Source organism: Taudactylus pleione, unplaced genomic scaffold (genome assembly GCF_031769625.1).
Source record: "Taudactylus pleione unplaced genomic scaffold, aTauple2 ptg000918l, whole genome shotgun sequence".
Lineage (NCBI taxonomy): Eukaryota > Metazoa > Chordata > Amphibia > Anura > Myobatrachidae > Taudactylus > Taudactylus pleione.
This window is the reverse complement of record NW_028285319.1, coordinates 1,160,945-1,187,194: the sequence shown is the minus strand read 5'-3', so window position 1 is coordinate 1,187,194 and position 26,250 is coordinate 1,160,945. Positions and strand designations below refer to the sequence as shown.

The following is a 26,250-nucleotide window of genomic DNA, read 5'->3' as shown; positions in this document are numbered from 1 at the left end:
CATTTGCCCAGGGTCAGATTAACAATAGGGCAGATGGGGACATGGCTTATTAGTCGAACGGACCAGACGTGACCTCCTGGAGCTCTGTCCCGAGGCTGCTCAAAGACCCTCACCTGTGACCTTACCTGGCTCCCCTACCTCTCTGATGCCGTTACAAGTTGGTTGTGGCCTGCTAGCCACATAGAAGCCGGGGCTTCGATTTGTGACGCGGTCCGGCAGGGCTGCTACAGCGTGGTGGGAGTCTGGGGTTGGCTTTCCCACTCCCTTAAGTGCCTCCCTACTGCACGTGGACTCGATCTGCTGCCTGTGAGGTCATGGTGACCCGCGGGAGGTGTCTCTCACCGTCTGCTCGACGGCCATCTGCACCATCTTCTCCCACAGCTGTCTTCCAGTGGTGCTGTGCTGAGGTGTTGCTGTAAGTTGATCTCCCTTCCTGATCAGCAGTTGCTTCCAGGAATTGGTCCTGCTGCTCTCTGACCAACTGCAGACTACCCCTAGGACCAGGAGACAGCCCCTGTACTTCATGGTACTCTGGTGGGGAGTCTATTAGATTAGGTAGTGTTCCTCCACTTTGTCTTTCCCACATAGAAAGCAGTTCAACTCTATTGCTGGCTATTTTATACCATCTGTCCCACTTAGCCAATTTTTGAAATGGACTCTTGTCCACCTCCTTCCAGGTCAGATATGCGTCAATTCCTCAAGCTGACGATCCCGTCTCCGCTCAGCGAGGACTGCTGCTCCCTGCCTTCGCCAAACCATGAGCCCACTGCTGAACCGGACCCTCCTAATTCTTCTCAGTCCGCCCAGGCCTCAGAAGGGGGAGATCGTTCGCAAACACTCAGACTCTTGCACTCCATGCCTACTAGTAAAGATTGTACTTCTCTAGAACATAGTCTTTGAGACACTATTCGTTTGGAACTGGCAGAGATTAAAGCTGACACTTCTCATTAAAGCGAGAGGGTTTCCCAATGTGAGGACTTTCGAGTTACCTCAATGGATGCATATAATGGATTGCGAGAACTTGTGGTCCACCAAGCATACAGCATGTGATCACTGCCATGTCTCAACGATTGGATGACCTAGACAACAGGGGAAGGTGCAAAAACCTTAGGATTCATGACGTGTCGGAGGACATTACAGTGAATAGCTTGATCGACTATCTCACCAGAATCTTGGGTAAGGACCCAGAATCCTCTATTGTCTTTGACAGGGCTCACAGGGTGCTACGGCCTTGTGGTGCACCAGCCTAGAGACATCATGTGCCGCCTTCACTATTTTACACCGAAGGAGGAGATTGTACGCAAAATCCGTAACCAAGAATCCATTGAGATAGATGGTCAGCGGATACATATTTTTCAGGCTTTGTCGTGGTCTACCCTCCAAAGTCGCAGAGCCCTCAGGCCCCTTAAGGTGGTATTACGCAATCTCAACTTGCGCTACAGATGGGGCTTTCCTTTCAGTCTCCAGGTAACGCAACAAGGAAAACAGCTCATCCTCAAAGATCCTTCGAATTTACCTTCCTTCTGCTCCACCTTAGGAATTACTCCTCCCCAGCTTCCAGATTGGAATGATGTCACCGCTTGCCCTATACCTCCCGTATTTCAGATGGATGATGAAACATGGCAGGTTATTAAGTATCCGGCAAATAGTCCCAAATGACATCGGAGACCTCCTGATACCAGAGTGACCTGAGCTCCTTATGGCCTACTCTGCCTCATTAATCCCAAGGCCCTGGATTTGGACAATTAACAAGCTGCAAGGACTTTCCTATCATATTTTCTGTTTGTTGGAATTTCCACAGTGTTAGACATTTATCCTCTCAATGGTTAGGAGATGACGTGTTTCTCCTTTCATCATTAGTGGTATATTGTCTGGACTTATACCAGGAATTTTCTGAGTATGGTCCACTTTTGTACCTTTCATATTTGTTATGTTTTTTATTTTCTTTCAGCTCATATGTTCTGTTTGATTCTATACACTCTTATATTTTTTATGTTTTGTTATGTAGGCGGGTACTAAGAAATACTATGCCTGCCTAGGCACTTGATAGCACCATACTACTGTAAATGTCTAGGCCGACTTTTTTATTGTTAGTTCGATATATTCTTTTAATTTGGTGACTGTTGTCACCGATCCCCGTTGCCCCCCCACACCGCTTACGTTTTGTCTTTAAGCCCGGTCGTGCCCATCATTTCCATGCGGCTAAGGAGTGGTTCTTCAATGTTCTATATAATTGTAGTTGCTATTTTGTATTTTTATTTTTTGCTTCTTTTATTTTTATTTCTCTCTTTTTTGTCATCTTCTCTTTCGTTTCCCCTGCCTCTTACTTCCACCCGGGATTTTCATATGTATTTGATGGTGACTAGCTCTAGGTTTACAACCCTCTGGGTTATTTCAATTAACGCAGAGGGGCTCAATATGCCAGAAAAACGTTCCAGGGTGTTACGGGAACTTTTTGCCCTTAAGGCTGATATGGCTTTTATCCAGAAGACACACTTTAAAGCTGATGCTTTCATCCCTGGATTCTCCTTCAGGGGTTGCTGCTTTTCAGGAGACGGTATCTAATTACAGTATCTCCAGAGGGTCGGTTTCCCTTCTATCTCTATAGAGGACAGGAACTGGCTAGATATCCCGTTCACATTGGTGGAATTGGAGGAGGCTCTAAAATACAGGCCTGCTACAGTTACGTATTATAAGACTTTTAAGACCATTCTTTTACCCCGGATGTTGCCGGCGTTTAATTCCATATCTGATAAGGTGGGTTTTTCATCCCAGTCACTTGAAGTCCATGTTGCGGTTATCCACAAAGAAGGTAAGGACCTGGCTCTATGTTCCAGTTACAGGCCAATCTCCCTCCTGAACACGGACATTAAACTATTTCCTAAGCTAATTGCGAACAGACTTAAAACTCTCCTTCCTGCATTAGTCCATTCAGACCAAGTTGGTTTTGTCCCGGGCCGTGAAGTACAAGATAACACCACTAAGGTAATTGATCTGATACATCTTGCTGTGACAGAACAGTCCCCTGCCCTTCTGATCTCTACTGGTGCAGAAAAAGCTTTTGATAGAATAAACTGATTGTTCATGAGGGGGTTGCTGACACACATGGGGCTGGGTCCTGCCTTTTGCAAAGGATCCTAGCCTTATATACTATACCTACGGCACAAATTAAGATCAAAGGTGCCCTTTCTGACCCAGATCGGATCACCAATGGTACTAGACAAGGTTGCCCCTCTTATCCCCGCTTATTTTTGTTTTATGTATGTAGGCACTAGCTAGGGCGATCAGGATGAACCCTGACATATCTGGGCTGTCTGCAAACGTTCGTGAATATAAGCTGGTGTTATTTGCAGATGACCTCCTAGCCGTCCTGACCAACCCCTCCATTTCAATACCCAACCTTATTTCTAAATTTCGTGAATTTGTCTTTCTTTCTAATTTAAACATAAATTATTCTAAATCCATAGCGGTTAACCTTATGGTTCCTCCCACAGTAGTCGAAGGTGTGAAGGACTCATTCCCCTTTTCCTGGCATAAAATATCTGGGGATTTTGCTGAATCGTGATCTATCACATTTATTTCAATAATTTTATACCCCTCCCGGCAAAGATCAGAGGTGAACTTCGAGACTGGCACTGGGACACGTTCTCGTGGCTGGGTAGGGCAAGTATAATTAAAATGAATATACTTCCCAGAATACTTTACTTGCTCCAGACCCTCCCAATATGCGTCCCTAGGAGTTGGTTTCTGAACATTCACTGTCTAGTGAGGGATTTTGTTTGGGGAGGGCAACGACCCGCTTTAAGCATAACGTGCTCTTTCGACACAGACATTTTGGGGGGTTTCAGTTACCCCACTTTTTTACTTGGCTCTCAGTAGAGTCTTAGAATGGACCTGACTGTAGTCAGACAGACAGTGGGTGATACTTGAAAATCCCAGAATCCCAGTAGGTCTTGGACTGCATGGTTACCAACCCTTCTCTCTATTACCCTTGGCACGATAGGTCCGAGACTGTCCCTTTGGAAATCCTTAAGAAAAAGGGCGTGTGTCTCTTCTTTACTTTCTCCTATGACTCCGCCTTTTCGGAAACCTGATTTCCCCCTTGGGATGACTCCCTCCTCCTTTGCCTTTGGATTAAGGCTGGAGTGGTGCGTGTCAGAACAGCTGGTCTCCTCATCAGGCATTCACTCCTTTAACAAGGTTCGAGAGGCTTGGGATCTACCAGCCTCCGAGATTTGGAGATACCTCCCTATTCAACATTTTGTGACAAGTAACCCAATCTGTGAAGCAGCTGGTAGACTCCCGACTTCTTTTGAATCGATGTGTCAGTCCGAGTCTCATCCTCAACATTTTCTCTCCTCTGGCTATAAACTTCTCATAGAGGACACTTTTCCCACGTTGCCGCGCTTTACGGATGACTGGGAAAAGGATTTGGGTATAAAGTTAGAACCTAAAGATTGGGACAAGATCTTTCAGACCACAATGTCTTATTCGGTTAGCTACTCTGTGTTGGATACTCAGTTTAAGGTTCTTGCCCGTTGGTACAGATGCTCCTCAGTGCTTGCTAAAATGTACCCTGGGGTTTCCGCTACATGTTGGAGATGCGCTTCAGCTGTTGGTTGCCCTTTCCATATCTGGTGGGAATATGCTGCTTTACGCCCCTTCTGGAACTCTGTGATCTCTTTATCTAAAGAAATTGTAGGCCAGGATGTTAGCTCAGATCCTGCTTTCTGGCTCATTAATAAGATTGATGTTCCAGTGTCATCCTATTAAAAAATCGATTTTGAAACATCTCAGTAGTGCAGCCCATGTCTTCACTTTTCCTTCATATAGATTTTATTTTTATATATTTAATGTTGTCTCTTTTTATCTCGGTTTTTCTACACATATTTATGATCTTATTTTAATTTTAAGGTCGATTTGAACATGGAGGAATGAATTTTGGTATTTTACTACAGATGTACCTTTGCAATATGGTGACCGCATTTTAGAGCCGCATCACTAATTCATGTAACAGTGCCCAGCCCAAGATGGCCGCTGAATTGGAGGGACAGAAAAATTGGAAGAATATGGTGAGGTCTGTTATATTCCATGCCCCCTCTCTAAAATGGCCGCTAAACCCTACATGTACAGAACATTGCCCTTTTCCAAAATGGCCACCTAAACCGGAAGTGGATGTGGTTAAGCGTGCGGCTCAAGTATAGGAAGTGCCTCATCAGCGCTATTACAAAGGAGCTGTCTATTTATATGGAGAGATGGATCTCATTTCAATGAATGGTAGTATCATGATGGCACGTGATACAGAAAAATGTTGCACATTGCAGGAATGGACTCGATCGTAACCGGAAGTGGTTATGATGCACTTCCGGTCCGGACATGAACTTTTTCCCTTTATGTATTTCCAAGTATTTTAGCAGTAATTTCCAAGTCTGATGGGCTTCTATAAAAGATATTTTTTATTTACTATAGATTATTAGTAAGGATTAAGCCTTACTTTGTGTTTTTAAGACATTTTGCATTAGAATGACCTTTAACCTGGATATAATCACTAGATAGGGTATATAAAGCAGCTTATGCCAATGATAGTCACAACTGCCTTGAAGAAGAAAGTATCACCTCTCAAAATGCATTGGTGTTTTGTGACTTTGGGAGAGACTGTCCAGCGTTTGGTCCCTGGTTGAAGTTGTCTGTAAGAGGTTTTCTGAGACCTCCATCTCCTTATTTATCTACGGGCCTCAATATTAGGGACTTCTGGTAATTTTTTCATCCATAACCAGTTGTATCCTGTTTTTATTATAATTGATGTCTATTCAATACTCATTATTTTTAGAGAAACCGCATTTTTTAAAGAATAAATTAATTGTTGATGTATTACACAATGGTCTATATTCACTTTATATTTTGCATGGTATGAGCGATGTTCCACTAAGAGAAAAGTGTCAGACCTGTCAACCATCTTTACAAGGATTAAGGGGAAGTAAAATATTTCCTATATTTTTCTACTCCCTTCTTTTTGATCTGTTGGACAATAGCGCTATTGGAATTTCATTATTTTATTATTTATATCTCAATAGTGCAGCCAAGCCTGTAATTCCAGTCCACTGGAGGTCTCCAACTCCTCCAACCATAGCAGATTGGTTCTCCAGACTGGAATTCTATTTATCTATGGACAATCTTATGATGTCTGGAGCTTTTACATTTAGAGAGTTCAGTAATATCTGGGGACCCTGGTTCCTATTTAAAGACTCTCCCTCCAATTCAGGCCACATTAGTGCGGTTTCTTAATTCACTTTACTGTTTAAATAGTTCTTGGAGATTATTTCAGGTAGTCCCTTTCTCTTCCCATCCCTCCCCTTCTCTCCTCATTCTTACTCTGTTTTATTTTATTATGTTATTTTCTGGTCTGATAGTTATTTTTTATGTATATTGGTTTTTTATGTTATTCTGATTTTGGGCCTGATTCAGACCCACTCGCGAGCGGCTGTCCGCTCGCAAGTGGGTCGATGTTCTGCACTGAGCATGCGCACGACGGAGGGAGCTCCGTCGTGCGCATGCGCCAGACGCGACGAGCGAAGGACTTTCCTTCGCTCGTTGTGTCTGATCAAAGGGGGCGTGCTGTCGATGATGATTGACAGCACGCCCCCTTTGGTGGGCGTGCCTCCCTGACGGGGGCGTTCCCAAGGGAACGCCTCCCGTCAGAAGCCGGCCCACTGACATCACTAGTGATGGCAGTGGAAGGTGATTTTGGCTCTGATAGAGCCAAAATCACTCCGGGCCTTGCGGTTGAAAACCTCAACTGCAGGCTCCGGCTCGCAGTTTCGATGGTCGCGATGGTCACGACCATCGCGGCCATCAAACTGCACGCTCGTATAGGCTGTGGGTGGTGACCCACAGCTATACGAGCGTCCAGGAGGACGCTCCATAGTTATGGAGGACGGCCCTCATTCAGAGTGTGCGCTCTGCTCAGAGCGTCCGGCTCTGAATGAGGGCCTTTGTTGGAATTGTATTGCTATGCCTTGAATAGGTGCTCTGCACCTTCTGTTACAGTTTTTGAAGATCTTCATAAAAACCTTTAATGCAAAACAAAAAAACAATAGGGCAGAGGAGCTACAGCTCCAGGCCTCCACCTAAAGATAGGCCCATCATCAGCATGATGATGACCAGCTGCCTAGCTGGTCACACAAGCAGCCATAAATTATAAGTATTAAAATTGTTTCTCTAGTTTTCTCACAAAATTATGCTTCTTTTCTATTTTTATGTATTTATGGAGACAGTGGGGCTGATAGTGTATGGGGTGTACACACACACTTGGGTCTAGTTACACCCACACAGAACAGGTTACAGCTCTTCCCCTTCTCAGTATGGGCCCTTGAACATTTTCAGCCCCAGGCATGTGACCCTTAATCCGGCCCTGGCGGGGTCGGATTAACAATGTGGGCCCTGTAGAGACTTTCTCTTGTAATTTTTTTTTAAAGTTAACAATGAAAGTAGTGTAAACTAGATGTCGGATCACTTTTTCCATAATCTGCGACGGCACCCGTCGCCCGGCCACACTATGTTTCCAGTGTTCTTCAGCTGTAAGTGTGGGGGGGGGCGAATTTGCAGGGGTCATCATGGCTCCACCTCCTTTCCTCCTCCATTGGCCTGCAGTGTCTCTAAGGTAGGAATGGCCATCGGTGGGCTGTCCATCGAGATCACCATCGATGGCTCAAAACCATCTATGGTGAACCACACACTAGGGCTGCTGCTGCTGGGGGTGAACACGGTCATCACAGAAAGGGAACAAGAAGACTAGAAGTTTCAAACAACAATTGACTGTGAAACAAGCATTTGCAAGGAACCAGGGCCCTCATTCAGAGCCACTCGCTAGCGGCAGTACGCTCGTTCCGAGCGATGTTCGCACATCTGCGCATGCGTACGGTTTTTAGTACGCATGCGCGAACCAGTCAGTGCGGCCGAAAAACATTTGTACGCAATATAGCGAGTGCCTGCTATTTTGAGTGACAGAATGAGGCGTATGTGGGTGGTAACAGGGGAAGGTGCTTGAAAACGGGGAGTGGAGATCCGTTCGCAGGCGTGCTTAAAGGTCAAAACGGGCGTTTTATGGGTGTGCATAATTAATATAGCAGCGTCAATGACCACGTCACTTGTTTTTTTTTAAATTCAGAACTGCTCGCAAAATAGCGGTTGAAAAAACCAACCACAAGAATAGCGAGCAGTTCATATCCTGTTCAATGTACTCGATTAATCTAATAAATAGCGGACATGACGTATGGTGCGAGCGGCCAGGGGGCGTTTTTAAGAAATAAAAGAGTGTATGTTTTGCTCGCTCGTTCAGACTTAGAGGTGTGAACAGACTGCAATGTGCGAACGGATCATTTGCATAGCCACCCCTTGTTTTTGAACGAACGAACGCAAATAGCGAACGGCTCTGAATGAGGGCCCAAGTTTGATAGCTGCCATCCTGTTGCACAGCAGATCACTGAAGCCATGACAGCTATGTTAGCATTAAGTCTGCCTCCAATATCTACCATCAATACATCTAGTTTTAGACAATTAGTTGAGGTCATGTGTCGCACTACCAAATTCCATCTCAATTCCATTTTACCAGAACACTACTTCCTCATTTGTACAGGGACGCTAAAGAAAAGTTATTCTTGGCCTAGAAAATGCCATTGTATTGCCTTCAGCACCAGTAGTATCTAACATACAACTCCAGCTTATTCACAGGCAGGCTACTCTCTGTATCACTGGCTTCACTAAGAGGCATACCAGTGTCAATTTGTTGGAAAAACTCAAAGATGTTATAGCAAAATGGTTTACCCTGCTAATACTCTTCTAAGGATTTGTCATTTCCGATAACACAAGTAACATTGTACGAGCATTACAATTGGGTAATTTTTAACACATAGCTTGTTTTGTGAACACAATAAACTTGGTGGTTCAGAACTTATTAAAAACTGACAGGTGGGGGGGCGTGGCCTAGCGGGCAAATGGAGAAGACGCTAGTGGTGTGAGCTCCTGCCCGGATTCCCTATAAGCCCCTAATATAACTCCTGGGGGACCACCTAAAGACCTCTGCCTTGTCACTCCTGAGGTGTGAGGGGTGTGGGTTGCGGAGCCGGGAGGCATAGTGCCTCCGCGGATTGTGACTCACCCGCCTTGCTGAAGTCGGGACCTGAGGCTGAGGACGACGCTGTTGAAGGCCGTGAGTGGGGCGTCTGCGCGTGACCCAGCTGTCTCTACTGCTCCTCTCTCCGCCTGGATGGCGCCCGCTGTTCTCCCCTGCCTGCACACGCGTCGCTGACTCCCGGAGGAGCAGGTGACCGGGCTGCTGCACTGCACGTGCTGATGTGACCACTAGCATCCGGCGGCCATTGTTAATATTTAAGAAGAAGAGGGGAGAGGCTGCCAGAGCATAGCCCAAATTGGTGGGATATAATACCTCAGCTGTGATAAGGTACACTCCTCTTGGAGTTAAGGGACATTTTCTAGGTACTGGGTGACATTGTGTGGGTGCTGATGACCTGTCAGTGCATTGCTATTGTAAAATATACTACTTTAAAACACTGATCCATCACTACCAGATATAAAGCTCTGATTCCTGGAGCTTTGGCTCCCTCATGTGGCAGATTGCTGTGACTCTATAAACTTCCATTCTAAGCTGATCTACTATTATTTTCGGTAGTGTATCCCACCTGGGCTTCACTATTATATCTGACGCATATCCGTACACCTTCATGCCCCAATTTGGAGGAGGTGTATTTCTGCCTGGCAGGATTTGGCCAACTTGATGAGAAAAATGCCTGTTGGACCATGATCAAATTGTGTTGAGGGGAACCTCTATCATGACACCGCCTGTATAAGTTTATCTCAGTTGGAAAATCACACAGCATTACCTTATGGGGAGACGCAGCACTACTAAAAAATCATCTGCCACTCCAGCTAAATCTACTAAGACCATCGATTTACACACTATATTTGGAGCTACATTGTCCTCTACAACAGACCCTATTACAACCAGGTCTTCACCAATGGCTTCAGGTAGCTCGGAAGGCTGACTCCTGAACCTCATTCTCCTCATCTGTCGCCCTCTTCACAGAATATGAATACTGAAATTAGTGACATCTTAACTCATCTACGCTCCCTGCCGACATGACAGGATATCCAATAAGATTTGCAATCATTGGAACAACGTCTACAGGAGTCTGTTAAGACTCATTTAGCGGCCTTCCAATCGGACTTGACACAAGTGGCAAAACGAGTTGAATCACTAGAAGGACATTGAGATGAGGTTGTTGATAAGATTGTTGACCTGGATGCTGTTTGTCGCCGTCAATCTAGTGCATTGATTGATATGCAGTGCCGAATAGATGACATTGATAATAGGGGACGCCAGAATAATTTAAGAGTTAAGCTGGCCACACATCTAAAGATTATCTGTCCAACCAGCCAACTAGTTGATTGGTTGGAATGAAAATCTGGTAAAGTATGGGAGTAATTGATAATCTGCAATTTGCTCCTAAATGCCAGAAAATGGACAAAAACTGTTGTTTGAACAAATTGTTTAGATCGAACATTTAACAAACTTGTCTGATGACCATTTCCATCTGTTTTCTGGCATTTAGGTGCAAATTGCTGATCATCATTTACTCCCATACATTACCAGATTTTCATTCCAGCCAATCAACTAGTTGGCTGGTTGGACAGATAATCTTTAGATGTGTGGCCAGCTTTAGAGGTGTTCCAGAGGATATCCCACAAAAAGGTCTAATGGATGTACTGACAAAAATCTTTAACGAGTTGTTGGAGATGGCACCAGACTCCCTGATTCACTTTGATCAAGCGCATCGGGTGCTACGCCCTAAAGGCATGCCTTCGGAGAAACCACGAGATATTATATGTCGACTGCATTATTACACGGTCAAGGAGGATATATTGAAAAAGGCCCCGATCAGCCGACACTATTGAATTTAATGGTCATTCCATACAAATATATCAGGACTTATCTTGGAATACGCTGCACCAGAGGCGACTACTCCGACCGCTCCTTGAAGAATTGCGAAAAAAGAATATCAGGTTTCGTTGGGGATTCCCTCTGAGTATTCAAGTGTTTCATGAAGGAGTTCTTTGTATTCTTAAAGATCATGAGGATGTACCACAGTTCTGTTCAACGTTAGGTCTCCCTACAATATCAGTTCCAAACTGGTGCGATCCTTTGGAACCGTCTGACGCTCCTGTTGCTAAGAAGGAGCCTTGGCAGAAGAGTGACACGTCACTCTCCTGATGAAGATACATTGACAGCCACTTGAGTTAAACCATTTTATTTGATAGCTATGTGCTTTATAGCATTTGTTGGTGTGCATACTACCTTCGCCATGTTCTAATATGGTTGTCTGTTTATGTTCCATATATATATATATATTTTTAATTCTTCTTATCTTATTTGATTGCTATAGTTTTGGAACTGTTTCCTATGCTGTGTATTATACTGAATATTTTAGACAGAAATTTTTGTTTGAGATTCATATTGTATTTAAACGAGATTATATATTGGTGTCATGGGCACTAGTACCCTCAATTCCCCCTTTCTCTGCTGTATATATGTTGACCGTGTCCCCATATGGGCTGTACACGGCTTCTTATGCAGAGAGTTATACATGTTTGCTTGTTAAATGTGTATTAATACTAGGTTTGCTCAGTAATGTGAGCACTACCATATTGCTGTTATTTGTTTATGTGTTTATGTCTCTTTGTTTGTTTGATCCCCTATCCCAATGTTTTTTTCCGAACCCACTTCTTTCCCCTGTCCTTCAGAAGTCGGTGTGCATGTCTCAGACAAGTGAGGCGACCAATATGAAACAGATACTTCGCCTGTGGGTCTGTAAACGTTATATTAGCTATGGCTAATCTATTATTATTTTCCAATAATGTAAAAGGCCTTAACGTTCCGGAGAAACGGTCCAGTCTCCTCCATTTACTTCATATAGATAAGGTTGACGTAGCTTTTTTGCAGGAGACACACTTTAAAAGGGATGCTGCTCCCAATTTGCTCTCCCATCATTACACTTCTGGGTTTTTTAATAATTATTCTGGTGCCAAGGCTAAGGGGGTTGCTATCTTGTTCTCCAAAGTTTTGAATTTATCTGATGCTCAAGAGGTGATGGTAGGGGTTTGCTTGTTAAAGTAACAATAGCTGGACAACGGTACACTTTTGTAAATCTATACTTACCTAATACGGGCCAATCGCGTTTTTTACGTGAATCCTTGGAAGCCATTGAAAGCCATATAGAGGGTATATTTTTTGTGGGGGGTGATTTTAATTGGGCTCTGGAACCCCGGTTAGATACCTCTTCTGGTGCTCCCAGATCATCTCGTAAGGAGTCTCGTAAGTTTAGAGCGATCCTACATGAATTTCAGTTAATGGATACCTGGCGGTTGCTGCACCCTGCTGAGAGGGATTATACATTTTATTCTCCTCCTCATAGGTCATATTCCCGAATTGACTATTTTTATATCAGTCACTCCCATTTAGATTTAATAGTAGATGCGGATATTGGCCAGATAACGGGCTCAGATCACGCTCCTATTTCCTTGCGATTACGAATTAGCCATCCATCGCATCGTCACTGGCACTGGACATTTAATGAGCAATTTCTCAGAGACACTAATTGCCGAACTCAATTGCTAGAGGCTATTGACCAATATATAGAGTCCAACGTGACTGACGACGTCTCACCGATTTCGATATGGGAGGCCCATAAGTGTGTAATCAGGGGCAGATGTATTCAATCGGGTTCACTTATTAAAAGCAAAGAACTGAATGCAGGGACACTTTACTTTCCTAAATTAAAACACTAGAAGAGACACATAAGGGAACTCTTGCCCCTGATGTATACGCAGAATTGCAAAAAGCTAGAGAATATCTCAATGCTTTATTGAACGAGGGAGTTAGGAAAGCTTTTCGACGTTGTCGCCATAAATATTATCAATGGGAGAATAAACCAGGGAGGATACTGGCGAGGGCTCTTCGGGAACAGAGGTCTCAAACATATATTCAAAAACTTAAAAATACATCGGGTACGCTTTGTTCCTCTGACTCGGAGATTGCAAATATATTTAAAAAATATTATTCTGATCTCTATAATCTGACTTCGACCCACTCTCAATCTGAGTGTTTGCATCACGAGTTAGAGATACAGAGATATCTGGATGACATTCAGTTTCCACGTCTCTCTACTGAGGTGCTCCAGGCTTTAGACGTACCATTCACGGAGGTTGAATTGTTGGACGCTCTTAAAGTGACCCCAAGCGGAAAAATCCCTGGTCCTGATGGGTTTCCAGTTACCTATTATAAGGCCTTTCAGGATCGGTTGATCCCTCTTCTTTTACATGCTTGTAATGCTGTCTCAGATGGAACCCCATTTTCTGGCCAGTCCTTGGGCGCTCATATCACGTTTATACCTAAAGAAGGGAAAGATCCGTGTCTCCCTGAAAGCTATAGGCCTATCTCTCTCCTTAATGTGGATATTAAGTTACATGCTAAGCTTATAGCCAACCGACTCAAACAGTGGCTGCCCAGCATAGTTCATTCTGACCAGGTCGGCTTTGTGACGGGGAGAGAAGCTAAAGATAATACTATTAAAGTCATCGATTTGATAGAATATGCCACCACTACTAAGATACCGATGGTACTACTCTCCACGAATGCAGAAAAAGCCTTTGATCGGGTGGAGTGGGGTTTTATGTTAGCAGTTTTGAGGCGGTTGGGCTTGGGTGAAGTCTTCCTTCAAAAAATTATCTCACTATACAGAGCGCCCTCGGGACGGGTCAGGGTCAATGGGATTTTGTCGGACACTATTCATATTACCAATGGTACGAGACAGGGTTGTCCACTTTCGCCCATACTTTTTGTACTCTGTATGGAGGCGCTGGCGAGGGCAATCAGGAGTAACCCTAATATTACTGGCCTTCAGGTTGGTTTTCAAGAATATCGTCTTGCTCTTTTTGCGGATGACCTGCTGGCAGTAGTAACAAATCCTGTGACCTCTCTTCCCAATTTGATGGAGGAGTTCCTTAGATTCGGTAGGCTTTCAAATTTAAAATTTTTTTTTAAATTACACCAAGTCCACAGCACTGAATATTACCGCTTCAGTAGAAACTGTTTCGGCTCTTCAGGCCTCATTTCCATTCACTTGGCATACCACACAGCTGAAATATTTGGGCATATTAATACCTTGCAGACTGTCTAATTTATATGATTTAAATTATGTTCCCATTCTTAATAAGATTCGTTCCGACTTCTCTAGATGGCTTTCACAGAAACTATCATGGTTGGGTAGAATGAATGTGGTAAAAATGAATGTGCTTCCCAGACTATTATATTTATTTCAAACAATATCTACAGCTTTACCGCCCCGTTTTCTTTCAATAGTTCACAATGTTTTAAGGGATTTTGTATGGAATGGTAGAAAACCGAGGTTTAAGCACCAGGTTTTGTTTAGATGAAAATCGCAAGGAGGTAGACAACTCCCTATAGTTACAGCATACTACCAGGCCACGGTACTTAATAGAATTGTAGATTGGTTTCGTAACTCGCAGGAGAAACAATGGGTGGCCATTGAATCTGCCTCTATGAATTTACATTTAACGGCTATTCCGTGGTGCAATAAAGTTGTCTGTTCGGATCACCCCACTGTGGGACCGACTCTTAAGTTGTGGTGGAAACTGTGAGTAAGACCTGGTGTCTCTTCCTTAATCTCTTCCCTTACTCCTATTATACACAATCCCTTTTTTACACCTGGAACTTCAGGTCATGTAGCGGCCAAATGGTTAGCGTTAGGTGTCAATAGGTTGGGAGGGTTGATCTCTGAGGGGGTATTTAAATCTTATATCACCTTAGCTAATGAGATGAAGCTGACTAAACAAGATTACTGGTTCTATCTGCAAATATGTTCTTTTGCTTCCTCTTTAGGTGGGAATACCCAACTGGGGAGAGCTTTGACTCCTTTTGAGTCTTTATGCACGGTTGCTGCCACCCCTAAACATGTTATTTCCATTATTTACCAAATTCTCCTATCCACTTATCTTCCAACCACTTCGACATATCAGGATGCTTGGGATAAAGACATGGCTTCTAGGGGCATACAGCTAAACTGGGATAAAGTTTTTCAATACATTAATGTTTGTTCTACTAGTTTAGAAATTATGGAAACGTAATTCAAGGTGTTGACGAGGTGGTACCATTGTCCAGATGTTTTACATAAGTTTTCTCCAGGAGTCTCTGCTCTTTGTTGGAGATGCAAGAAGGATAAAGGATCATTATTTCACATCTGGTGGGAATGTCAGTTAATTGCCCCATTATGGGCAGCAGTCATAGCTTTGACATCAGAAATTCTTGGTTTTTCTGTTCCCGCTGGTCCAGATTTTTGGTTGCTATCCCACTCGGACATTCCTATTTTTCAATAAAAAAAATCCCTGCTGAGACATATGAACAATGCGGCGAGAGCAGTACTCCCAGTTAGATGGCGTTCCCACCTCCCACCCACTATATGGGACTGGTGTCAAAAATTAGACTTTTATATGTACATGGATGACATATTTCACTCTACCCCAGAAAAACAGTCGGATTTTACTGCCAGGTGGTTTAGTTGGTTAGAATTCAAACTCTCTCCGTCATATAAGGATCTCATCCCTCAGACTCCAGGTTAATATTTATTTTTATTTTTATATTTTTTGTTACATAAGAAGTTAATTGATACTTAATTATATGTGGATGCTGTACTGTTATGCATTTGATCTATTAACAAGATGTAACCTGTGTATACCTCTGACTTGCTCCGTTTGCACATCTCCTCACTTCAACTCTTCCTTCCCCTTCTTTCCTTGTCCCCCCCCTTCTGTCTTGTCTATATATTGATTTTTGTTTTGATTATTTTGGTTTTTGAATATTATTGTTACAGTTTAAAATGTAAGAGCAATTATTTCTCTATATAAGTATATATGTTGGAAATGCAATATTTCTTTGAAAAATTTAAATAAAGAATTTATAAAAAAAAACCTGACAGGTGCATGCAGAAAATGCTGACTGTATGTGGCCCGTAAAATTTCTGGACAATTTCGGCATTCAGCTTCCGCATGTAAAAGATTGCAGTGGCTGCAACAAAAGAATAGTTTTCCATGCAACTGAAGCAAGAGGTAGAAGCAGCTTATATGCTTCAGCGACTAGAGGAACAGCAACAAGCCTTAGAAGCCTACATAACAAACCATGAAATAGTGGGAGGGGGGCATGTTACCTTAGTCAGCACAGTGGAGAATACTCATCCTTTTTTTTTGCAAGCTACTAATCCCATTTGAAAATGTAACCAATGAAGTGAGTTCAGACACTGCCAGCCTGAGTGAGGTCTTATCCTTAATTAAACTATAAAGAAGCTGAAGGAGGAGATTAAACTAAGCGATTCTGTTAAGTATGTTGGACTTGTAGATCAGGCTTTTTTTTCACTTCGCCAGGACCAGAGGGTTTGCAAAATCTTGCAATTGGATTAGTACATTTTGGCAACCATGCTTGATCCTAGGTTCAAATCTTATGTAATGTCTTTCCAACTGACACAGATCTTAAGAGGTGTAAAGAGCTCCTGGCGAGCAAGTTGTTATCTCAAGTGGTACATGACCCAACAACATCTCCTCCTTCAGTTTCTTGGTGGTGGCGGGAATTTGTACCTTGCGTTATCAGGCTACTGCCCCTCATGTCAGAATGTTGCGATTTGCCTGTGTATAAGTAGGAGACACAGCCAAAATGCTGTAATCATAAGAATCATGTTATATTGGGCCTGTTCTTCCCCAAAAAAATTGAATTATGGCATTACACTGTGAGTGGCGGGGCTAATTAGTGGGTACTCAGAACCCCACCAGCATGCGCCACTATGTATTGTCGGCTTCAATTAACAACTGCATTTTCAGAGCACATCTGAATATACTTTTTATTTTACTGTAATGAGTACCTCATTCTCTACATAACACAAACAGGGGTATTCAATATGGGAGCGATAACATCGTTTTTGCATTAATATCGCACTTTTGACGTCATTATCGCAGGTTTGACTTTTACACCGTATTCAAATTCAAAGACTTATCGCAGTTTTGAAGTCTTTGATAAAAGGGGGATAACTTTTCACCATTGAATAGGTGTCGAAAAAAAGTGCAGAATTGGGGTTTAGGGGTGCAGGCTTAAAAAAAATAGCCTGCACCCCTGGGAATTGCATTTAAAAAAGAACTGTGTCAAAAAAAGTTTTTTAAAAGAATAGGTACACCCCAAAAAATGAATTTAAAAATTGGGTTGAAAAAAAAAAAATGGGAAAAAATTGTTTAACAATAGCGAAATAGGTTCAGGGCTATTCTGCAAGTATGCGGCAGATGTTTTCTAGAATATAATTATAGCGGCAGGTGCACAAATGCAGAATTTTTAAAAACTTACTTTAGGGACATAAAAATATGCTAGTACCCATTTTCATGTACCCCAAAATTGATGGGACCACTTAAAAAAACGAAAAAAATAACCTAAGTGCTCTTCTGCATCACTTCTTCAATGTCAGAAAAAAACACCTGCTGCGGCTATTTAAATCCCCAACTTTCAATTAAAGGCTAAAACGGGGGTACCCATAGTTTTCCCCATGTTTTTACGACTTTAGGGGGGTCTTACAATTTTTTTAAGGAAAAATTCGTAACTTTACGCAAATCCAACTTCGGAGTTTCCCGTTTTCGTTAATTTTATATTGAATACGGGTATAAGCGGGAGCGCGCCCGATACTTTAACGCAGGTAAAAACTCCGATATGAAACGTTAACTTCGACAGTGAAGTTAACGTTTCATATTGAATACCCCTCAAAGTGAGAAATTGCTGTTGTGATCCTCTTACTGTATAGCCTAGTGTGTTTTGCTTTGACTGACACATGTTCCATTATGAAACACTTTCAAAGAGAGCAATTTGACACATGATTACTGTTCATCAAAAATAAGAATTTAGTTTGCAAGAGTGACAACACTATACCTTAAGTGATGATATCAATTTGCACCAGATGTTAGGATATATTTTACAGGATAAATCATTTCTATTTTTCTGATCTTACCTCCTCAAGTACATCAGCAAGTTTACTAAGTATTTCTTCAGGAAGGCTCTGGAATGTAGGTACGCTGAAAAAAGTAAAAGATAATATATACATTATAAATCTGGATATTTCCTATAAAATATATAATAATAATAATAATAATAATAATAATAATAATAATAATAATAATAATAAATAGAATTAATAATGATAATAATAGAAAGAATAATAATGATAAGTATGAGAATACTAAAATTTAGAATTTAATAATAATACTAATATTAAAAATAATAATGACACTTTTTATCCTTTTTGGTGTCTCGTTTTCCTGAAACTATACTATACCTATACCAATTAAATATATTGAAGCTCATCTATGTAGTTTTGCTCTGGCCTGTTAATCTCTCAAAGTAATTCTTGCTATCTTGAGTTATATCTAGTCTTAATGTCAGTCCCGAAAAGCTGGAGGGTTTTTCTTATAAACAAAGCCAATAAACCCCATCTAACTTGTCAAAGATTCTCCTAAGTCCCTTAGACACAAGGATATATTATTGAAGAACCCGAGACTGGCTCACAGTAGTATGACAGTGCATCAAATGAATCCTATTACTGCCAGTTAGCTGGGAGATTAACTTTTTTATTTTTGCCGTTAAAACACAATTAGGTTATTTCGGGTGACAAAGGAAATCTCAGCCGTAATAAAGTATGCAATAACATAGAAAAGTACTCTAGACAAACTTCTTGTATAAGTCTCCTGGAACCAAAGTAGACAGAATAAGGACATTAAAATACTTACATGTGCTTAAGGCTATCATGAATTTTGAATATCAAGTTCAACAATTAATTATAATTTTTAAAGAATTCTATACTGAAGGAATTTCCTCTAGAAACACTACTTTCTCCTAACTAGCAGAATCAAAAACAGTATGAAACCACTGTGGTTATACAGTTAAACTGCAAGTAGCTTAATTATCAAGGGTGTGAGTATCTGGGGTTATATATGGGACAAGCTTAAATGGAATTAGTTACTGTAAATACTTTGCACTGTCTTTTATATTTAAACTTGTCCTGGTCACTGGTTTCTAATATAATGCCACCCTAGTTGTCTCTCACAGTAACTGGACAATGTATACACACACATTTCTCACGATCCCTTCCATCTTCCTCTAATAGACAGACATAACAAATAAGATACATCATTACCATTTATATTTATTTTTAAATGGTATACTCCACACAGAAAAAAAACCATGTAAGCATATTGTTCCTGAAATATGACATTAAACATGGACAGTCTAATATACGCCACTGAGGTCACATAAATTACGACATTTCCCATTATAGTTGGTTGTGTTGTAGGCAAGAAAGTAGACAGGAGTAAAACATCTTAAAATAACTATTATGTTCCAAAAAGTATAGGTACGATTTGACAATCAAATAGATAAATGGTTACTTATGATTTTAATAATTAATCCTAACAAAGATTAAACATGAGAACAAAGGTTGCAATAAGAAGCTTCTCAAGTTGATAGTTACCAACCAAACTTGTAAATGTTAACTTGATGATCAAAATTAAATATATCTAGAGCATGGATGAATTAATATTTCCCATAGTTATAACCAGAGGTATCACTAGGGGAGTGCAGAGTGCACAAGTGTCACCATCCGAGGGAGTGACACCAAAATGCTGGCTCCTCCTCAGTGAACGGGAGCTGGGTCCTGCACAACATCACAGTACAGGGCCAGGCTCCTGGTCACTGGAGGAGCTGGCATCAGAGCCGCAACTAGGGGGGAAGTGCGCATGTACCGGGTGCCGGATCAGGGGCCCATAGTCCCTGCATCCGACAGCATCGTTGCACCCGGCGCCGCAGGGAGGCTCCATTTGCCGGACGCCCGCTGGGATTTTACTGCCAGCGGTCGCCCGGCTCCTTCTCTGTAGCGCAGCGGCAGCCGGAGGCTGGAGTTCTCTCCTGAACTCCAGCTGCCGGCTCCCTCCATGGGCACTATGGGAGAGACGTTATGACATCTCTCCCATAGTTCCGAGGAGCAGCCGGACGGACCGGACGGCGGCGGAGGCAGGAGCGGGGTTTAAGGTAACTATTATTTTTGTTTTTTCCTGTGTAAGCGGCACTACAGGGAGCATTACTATAGGGGCATTACCTCAGGGGGCATTACTGTAGGGCCACTGCTGAAGGCGGGCATTTCTATGGGGCACTGCTGCAGGGGGTATTAATATGGGTGAATTACTATAGGGGCACTGCTGAAGTGGGCATTACTATAGGGGCACTGCTGCAGGGGGCATTACTATAGGGGCATTGCTGTGGGGGGCATTATGTGTAAATGGCATTACAATATGTGGCATTATGTGTAAAAGGGCATTACAATATGTGGAATTATGTGTAAAGGGCATTACAATATGTAGCATTATGTGTAAAGGGCATTACAATATGTAGCATTATGTGTAAAGGGCATTACAATATGTAGCATTATGTGTAAAGGGCATTACAATATGTGGCATTATGTGTAAAGGGCATTAGAATATGTGGCATTATGTGTAAAGGGCATTAGAATATGTGGCATTATGTATAATATGTTTGTTCTGTCGATATTTGTAATTTGAATAAAATAATTTGGACATTTGATGGTTTTATTTAAGAAACCTTACCTATATTTTTATGGGATGGATATTAACTTTATGTCAGAAAAGGCCATCTTATAATGGGCGGGGGGGGCGCCAAATTACTGTCTTGCCCCGGGTAACAAAAATCCTAGTTTTGGCCCTGCTGGTATTTTGGTGTCACACCTGCACTGTGATGTTATTACAGTATGCAGCCCCCGGCTCCCGGTCACTGAGGATGAGCCAGCAGTGCAGAGAGAGTCTATGGGGGCAGCCCGGCATCTCCGGGAGTGTTGGGCACGCCCCTAGAATAATTCAAATGTGGGTGTGCCGTGAGACTCCTTCACACGAGGTCATGCCAGCTTTTCAGGCGCACGCAGGACGCTGTTTTTTCACATTGGATGACACTGACACCAGTGATGGCACTAGTTGTAAGCAGTTGCTTCTTAGGGGCCTATTTATCATTCCTTAAAGTATGTGACAAAAAAATATATATTTTTCACTTCCTTTTGTAGGAATGAGGTAAGGGGGCTTTTCATTAAAGGTAATGAAGGAGATAATACTGATATCTCCTGCTTACCTTGCAGCCTCGATCCGCTCTGCAGTCCCCATACAATAGTAGCACAGGAATCAGCAGTGTTAGGGATCACAGCAACAGCTATTTTATTATCTGTCACTGGAACTCGAAGCGAGAAGCTTACATAACTAATGGGGGCAGATGGGGCATATTGATCAATATGCCCCATCAGGGCCATGACTACAGTAGGTTGTGTGAGCGGTGCTGCCGCACTGTGTGCAGGGATCTGTGGGCGGCACCGTTGCTGTCCCATGGCCCTTATTTCTGGATAGCAAGGTGCCTGGAACTACACCTTGCAGCCAGGATCACTGCTGGAGGGGCTGGCAGGAACCCCGCAGTAGAATTGGAAGTTGCACCAAGCGCTCACTGTAGGGGTTGCAGCAGAACCTTAACAGTCAATCGGAGTATCCTCAGGACGTGCAGTTACCAGTGCTGGTGGCCCTGCCCCCTCTGTGGGACGTAATGACGTCATGTGCGCAACATCATGACGTCATGGGCTCAGGGGGCAGGGGCCAGCACATGGCGCAGTTGAGTTACGGCATTGTGCCCCGTGGTCTTTTTGACAGTGTACACAATATACGAGGGCTGATTAAAAAGTAATGAGACTGCCTCTGTTTTTCTGTCCCATAGGCAGATGTGGCAACGCTATGGTTGCTGGTTATTGAGAAGCTCATACATCGTTGTGTCTGAACCTGCGGTTGGGCAACAGTAGTCTTTTTTGTTTGGTCACAGCGAGTGGAAGATCTTTGTACGTTTTGTCATGAAGGATGAGGAAGATGTGTCTGAGATTACGTCAGAGATGTGTGATTGAATTTTGTGTTAAACTTGGAAAAAGCGGAAATAGAACTCATGAAATGTTACAGCAAGCATACGGTGGCTATACGGAGGGTGTTCCAGTGCTGTCCCATTAATGTCACTCAGTGCTGCCAATGCAACAGCAGCAACATGTGGTTGGGAATTGTCTTGGAGCAAAAACCACTGTTTCGTCAGCAAATGTGGTCTTTTCTTCCTCATGGCTCCACGTAAATGGGTTCTCAGGACGTTTGCATTGTAGTCACCGTTAATTGTCTGTCCACGGGGAACCCAGTGCTGTAGGATCATACCGTGCGTATCAAAGAACAGCAGAATCATGACTTTACACACCAAAGGAATCGCACAGAATTTTGTGGGCAGAGGAGAATTCGCATGTTTCCATACACTGGACTGTTGTTTGGATTCCGGAACACAATGACGAATCCACAATTCGTCGCACGTCACAATCAATGTCAGAAAATCGGGTAACATTCAAAAGGTATTCTTGCACATTTCAACTCGTCGTCACAGCTGCTCTTCTGTGAGATTTCTGGGTACCCACCTGGCACACACGCGATGCATTCCTTTGGCACAATATGCTAAACCCGTTCGAGTGAGATGCCAAGTGAAGGTGGATGGTCTCCGAGAATGCTCTTCGTCAGTCACTCGCGTATTACCCTCTTTGAAGTGCTTCCACCACCCAAATACTGCAGCACAGCTAATAGTTTCTCCACCGTATGCTTGCCGTAACATTTCACGAGTTTCATTTCCGCTTTTTCCAAGTTTAACACAAAATTCAATCACACATTTCTGACATAATTTCACAACGAAGATCTTCCACTCGCTGTCACCAAACAAAAAAGACTACGGCAGTCCTACCGCAGGTTCAGACACATCGATGTATGAGCTTCACAATAACAAGCATAGTGTTGCCACATCTACTATGAGACAGAAAAACAGAGGCAGTCTCATTACTTTTCAGTCACCCCTCGTATTTATTTTAGGACAATTGGGTGGATGGGACTACAGCTCCAGGCTTCCACATAAAACAAGACAGTATGACAGCCATATTTATGGTCGATCATAAAACAGAAGAATTAAAAAGTATTCCTATTTTGCTAAAAAAATTGTGTGTAATATTTATACTTTTACATATTAAGAGAGACATTGGGTGTTGATGGTGTAAGGGTTGTACATACCCACAGGGCACTAGCCACACCCACACAGCACTGATCACACCCACACATCTCTGCTTCTTGTAATAGGCCCTTGAACATTTTTAGCCCCAGGCCCATGTGGCCCTTAATCCAGCCTGAGGTCATGATATTTTAACTTTAAAATGTGTACATTATTTAAACTAAAAAACCTCCCACAACTAGTACAACTGTGGGGGGTTCCATGTGACCCAGCAGTTGAAGAGATACAGGTCCATCCACCTGTACCTGCAACTAACAATTCTCCAGGCATGCAGTGTAGAAAACAGAATACAGTATAAACAACTATTTTGTATTATCTGTCACAGCTCTGTCTAATTAGCTTCTCTCTGGCAACAGTGAATTGTATTCATAGCTATCTGGGCTGTCATATCTGAAAAATCATCCACTGCATGCAGTACCGGGACAGGGCGAACATGTGACATCATGACATCACACCACCGCCACCAGGTGGAAGAGCTCAGCCCGGAGCGACCTCTCCTGGCAGCTCAACAGCCTGCAGCATGGATGCCTGGAGCATCCAAGGGATGACTGCAGCAGTTATTCTGGCTACACGATGTCATTCCAAATATAGGTGTCGTGAGGCAGTGATGGTGTCTTGAGCCCTGGGTGGTGGCAACGCTCACACATCCCCCTAGTTACAGCCCTACCTGCATGCAAAATCTCATAAACTGCATGTATTCCATCTAAGTCCGTATGCGGTACTTCTGGTTTCCAGTTATTGCGTCCAACCTGCGTCTCACGGGTCAACTGACGCATTTCTCCGCCCAATGACGTGGCCGGCTACCAACAAATCCCCGGATTGTTAAGTATATACGGCAGATTGCTGTTTACTAATATACTGTTGAGTGTATATGAACTGCCTGAGCCATTTGAATAACGTGCATGTCACTTCCCTATTATTGGGTTTGATGCTGGTTGCTGCTTTGAGGCTCGGTGGGACCCTTTTTTTGCATTCATTGATGCTGTGTTATGAAAGTCTACTAATATTCTGGACCAACTGAACCCTATTTTTTGAGCTTTACTAATCTGCTCGACTTGCTGCTATTTCATACTAACACTGACTGTGATTATTATACTGGATTTTTACTAATCAGACATCCATTTATAACGGACCGGTTTTTTGCTCTAGTATTATCTAGGCCTACACATACTATTTTTTAGCATTATATGCATTAGGATAACTAAATCTTGGCCACCTGCATACCATGGTATTGCTTATGTTTTTTAATGTTATATGTGTAATTGTTTTATTGCAATAAATATAAATATAAATAAGCTGTGTTATTAGCGCTCCCATTTTATATATATATTTTTTTATGTGATTATAGTTGGTGGAATTCCAGGTCCACCGTGTGGGTGCAGCAGTCATGGCTGTGTCTTGTGTATTAAATTGAAATCCGTATATATATTTTTCACTTTAAGAGCGCCTATTTTTATTTTTAATTCAATAGTCGCAATACTCTTGTATCCATATTAAGGTCAACTTCAATTTTAAATAAACAATTATTGATATACAATATTATCTCAGCAGATAAGCAGTGTTTTTATTAGTTTTTATGAAAGCTTACAATCTAGATGGTCTAAAGTGGCATACTGTACCACCATTTTTAAGATCACAGACTCATAACGCAGACCCTCCAACATGACCCCTTCCAGCAGGTACAAAATGCTCTGCTCCTGGTCTTCCCACCTAATTTATGATTGTAGCCACCTGTGTTGAAACACCTGTCTCATCAATTAACTAGTTCAGCACAGGTGGCTGCAATCATACATTAGGTGAGAAGTCGAGGAGCAGAGCTATTTGTAGCTGGTGGAAGGGGTCATGTTGGAGGGTAGGGTAACGACATTAGGAATAAAATACACAAAACCAGACAAGAAGTCACAAAATGTGAGACATTAACCACCCAGTGCTTTCATTGCTATTGCTGTCAAAACATAAAATAGCTCTTCTTAGATGTGATCTCAAAGGTTAATGTGAGATTAACAATATTGCTTCTCTATTACAATAAGGAAATTGAATTGTAGAAGGAAACTGCTCATGAGTCTTGTTTAATCTATAGCTGGCAGAGTATGTAAAGGAAGGTCAATAATCAGAGCTAATGTGAGTATTCCTACACCCACATATACAGTACAGTATGAGATAAAGTAGATTATGCAATGTCACCATAGTTAACACTCTTCAGCAAATGATTATTGTTAATGTTACAAATAAATTATTCCCTTTTGATCTCAATCTGCACAAATACTACAGGGTTGTGAATGCCAGGTAAAACATGAAATTAATTATTTTGATAAATAAAACCCTGTCTAAAAGTAATATAAGCTTCCTGCAACAGGATGGGACAAATTGCAGCTGGGCAGGTTTAGTCATGTTTATCGATACAAAACACAAATGTGCAGTAACCCATAGCAACCAGAGATTTGCTTTTATTATTCAGCTTGCTGCTAATGCCAGCTTATACAAATAAAGACTAAAATTATATCATATAGTTGATTTTGGGTAGAGTTTTATTTTAATATTGGGCAGATATTTTACTAATCTAGCCTATATTGTAATAAACACGTTTGTTAATTAAAATCACTAAAATAAACTAATTCTTTATATTTTGTTTCTCAGAATGCTGCAGGCACCTGGGAGGATATTTACTAAAGTGAGAGTTTTTAGAAGTGGAGATGTTGCCTATAGCATCCAATCAGATTCTACTTATCATTTATCTAACACCGTCTAGACGATAATGGCTAGAATCTGATTGGTTGCTATGAGCAACACAGGGGCGTTTCTAGAGAGGAGGGGGCCCGTGTGCAGACTCCGACACGGGGCCCCTCCTCTCCGGCCGGTGGCCGGCAGCCGGCAGCGCACTGAGCTGTGTGCAGCCAGCGCCAGAGTTATAGACTCTGGGAACTAGAGTGTGCCCAGAGTCTATAGTGCATGCACAGGTAACC

At 42.4% G+C, this 26,250-nt stretch overlaps 1 protein-coding gene across 2 annotated transcripts in view; it reads right to left on the bottom strand.

Moving 5' to 3' along the window:
- Positions 1–26,250, bottom strand: part of PRKG1 (protein kinase cGMP-dependent 1) — a 1,225,781-nt gene that overhangs the window by 241,605 nt on the left and 957,926 nt on the right. For both annotated transcript variants that reach the window (XM_088459635.1, XM_088459634.1), the window contains exon 5: positions 18,126–18,189. In XM_088459635.1, the coding sequence (XP_088315761.1) occupies positions 18,126–18,189 (64 nt within the window). The remainder of the gene's footprint in view (positions 1–18,125; positions 18,190–26,250) is intronic.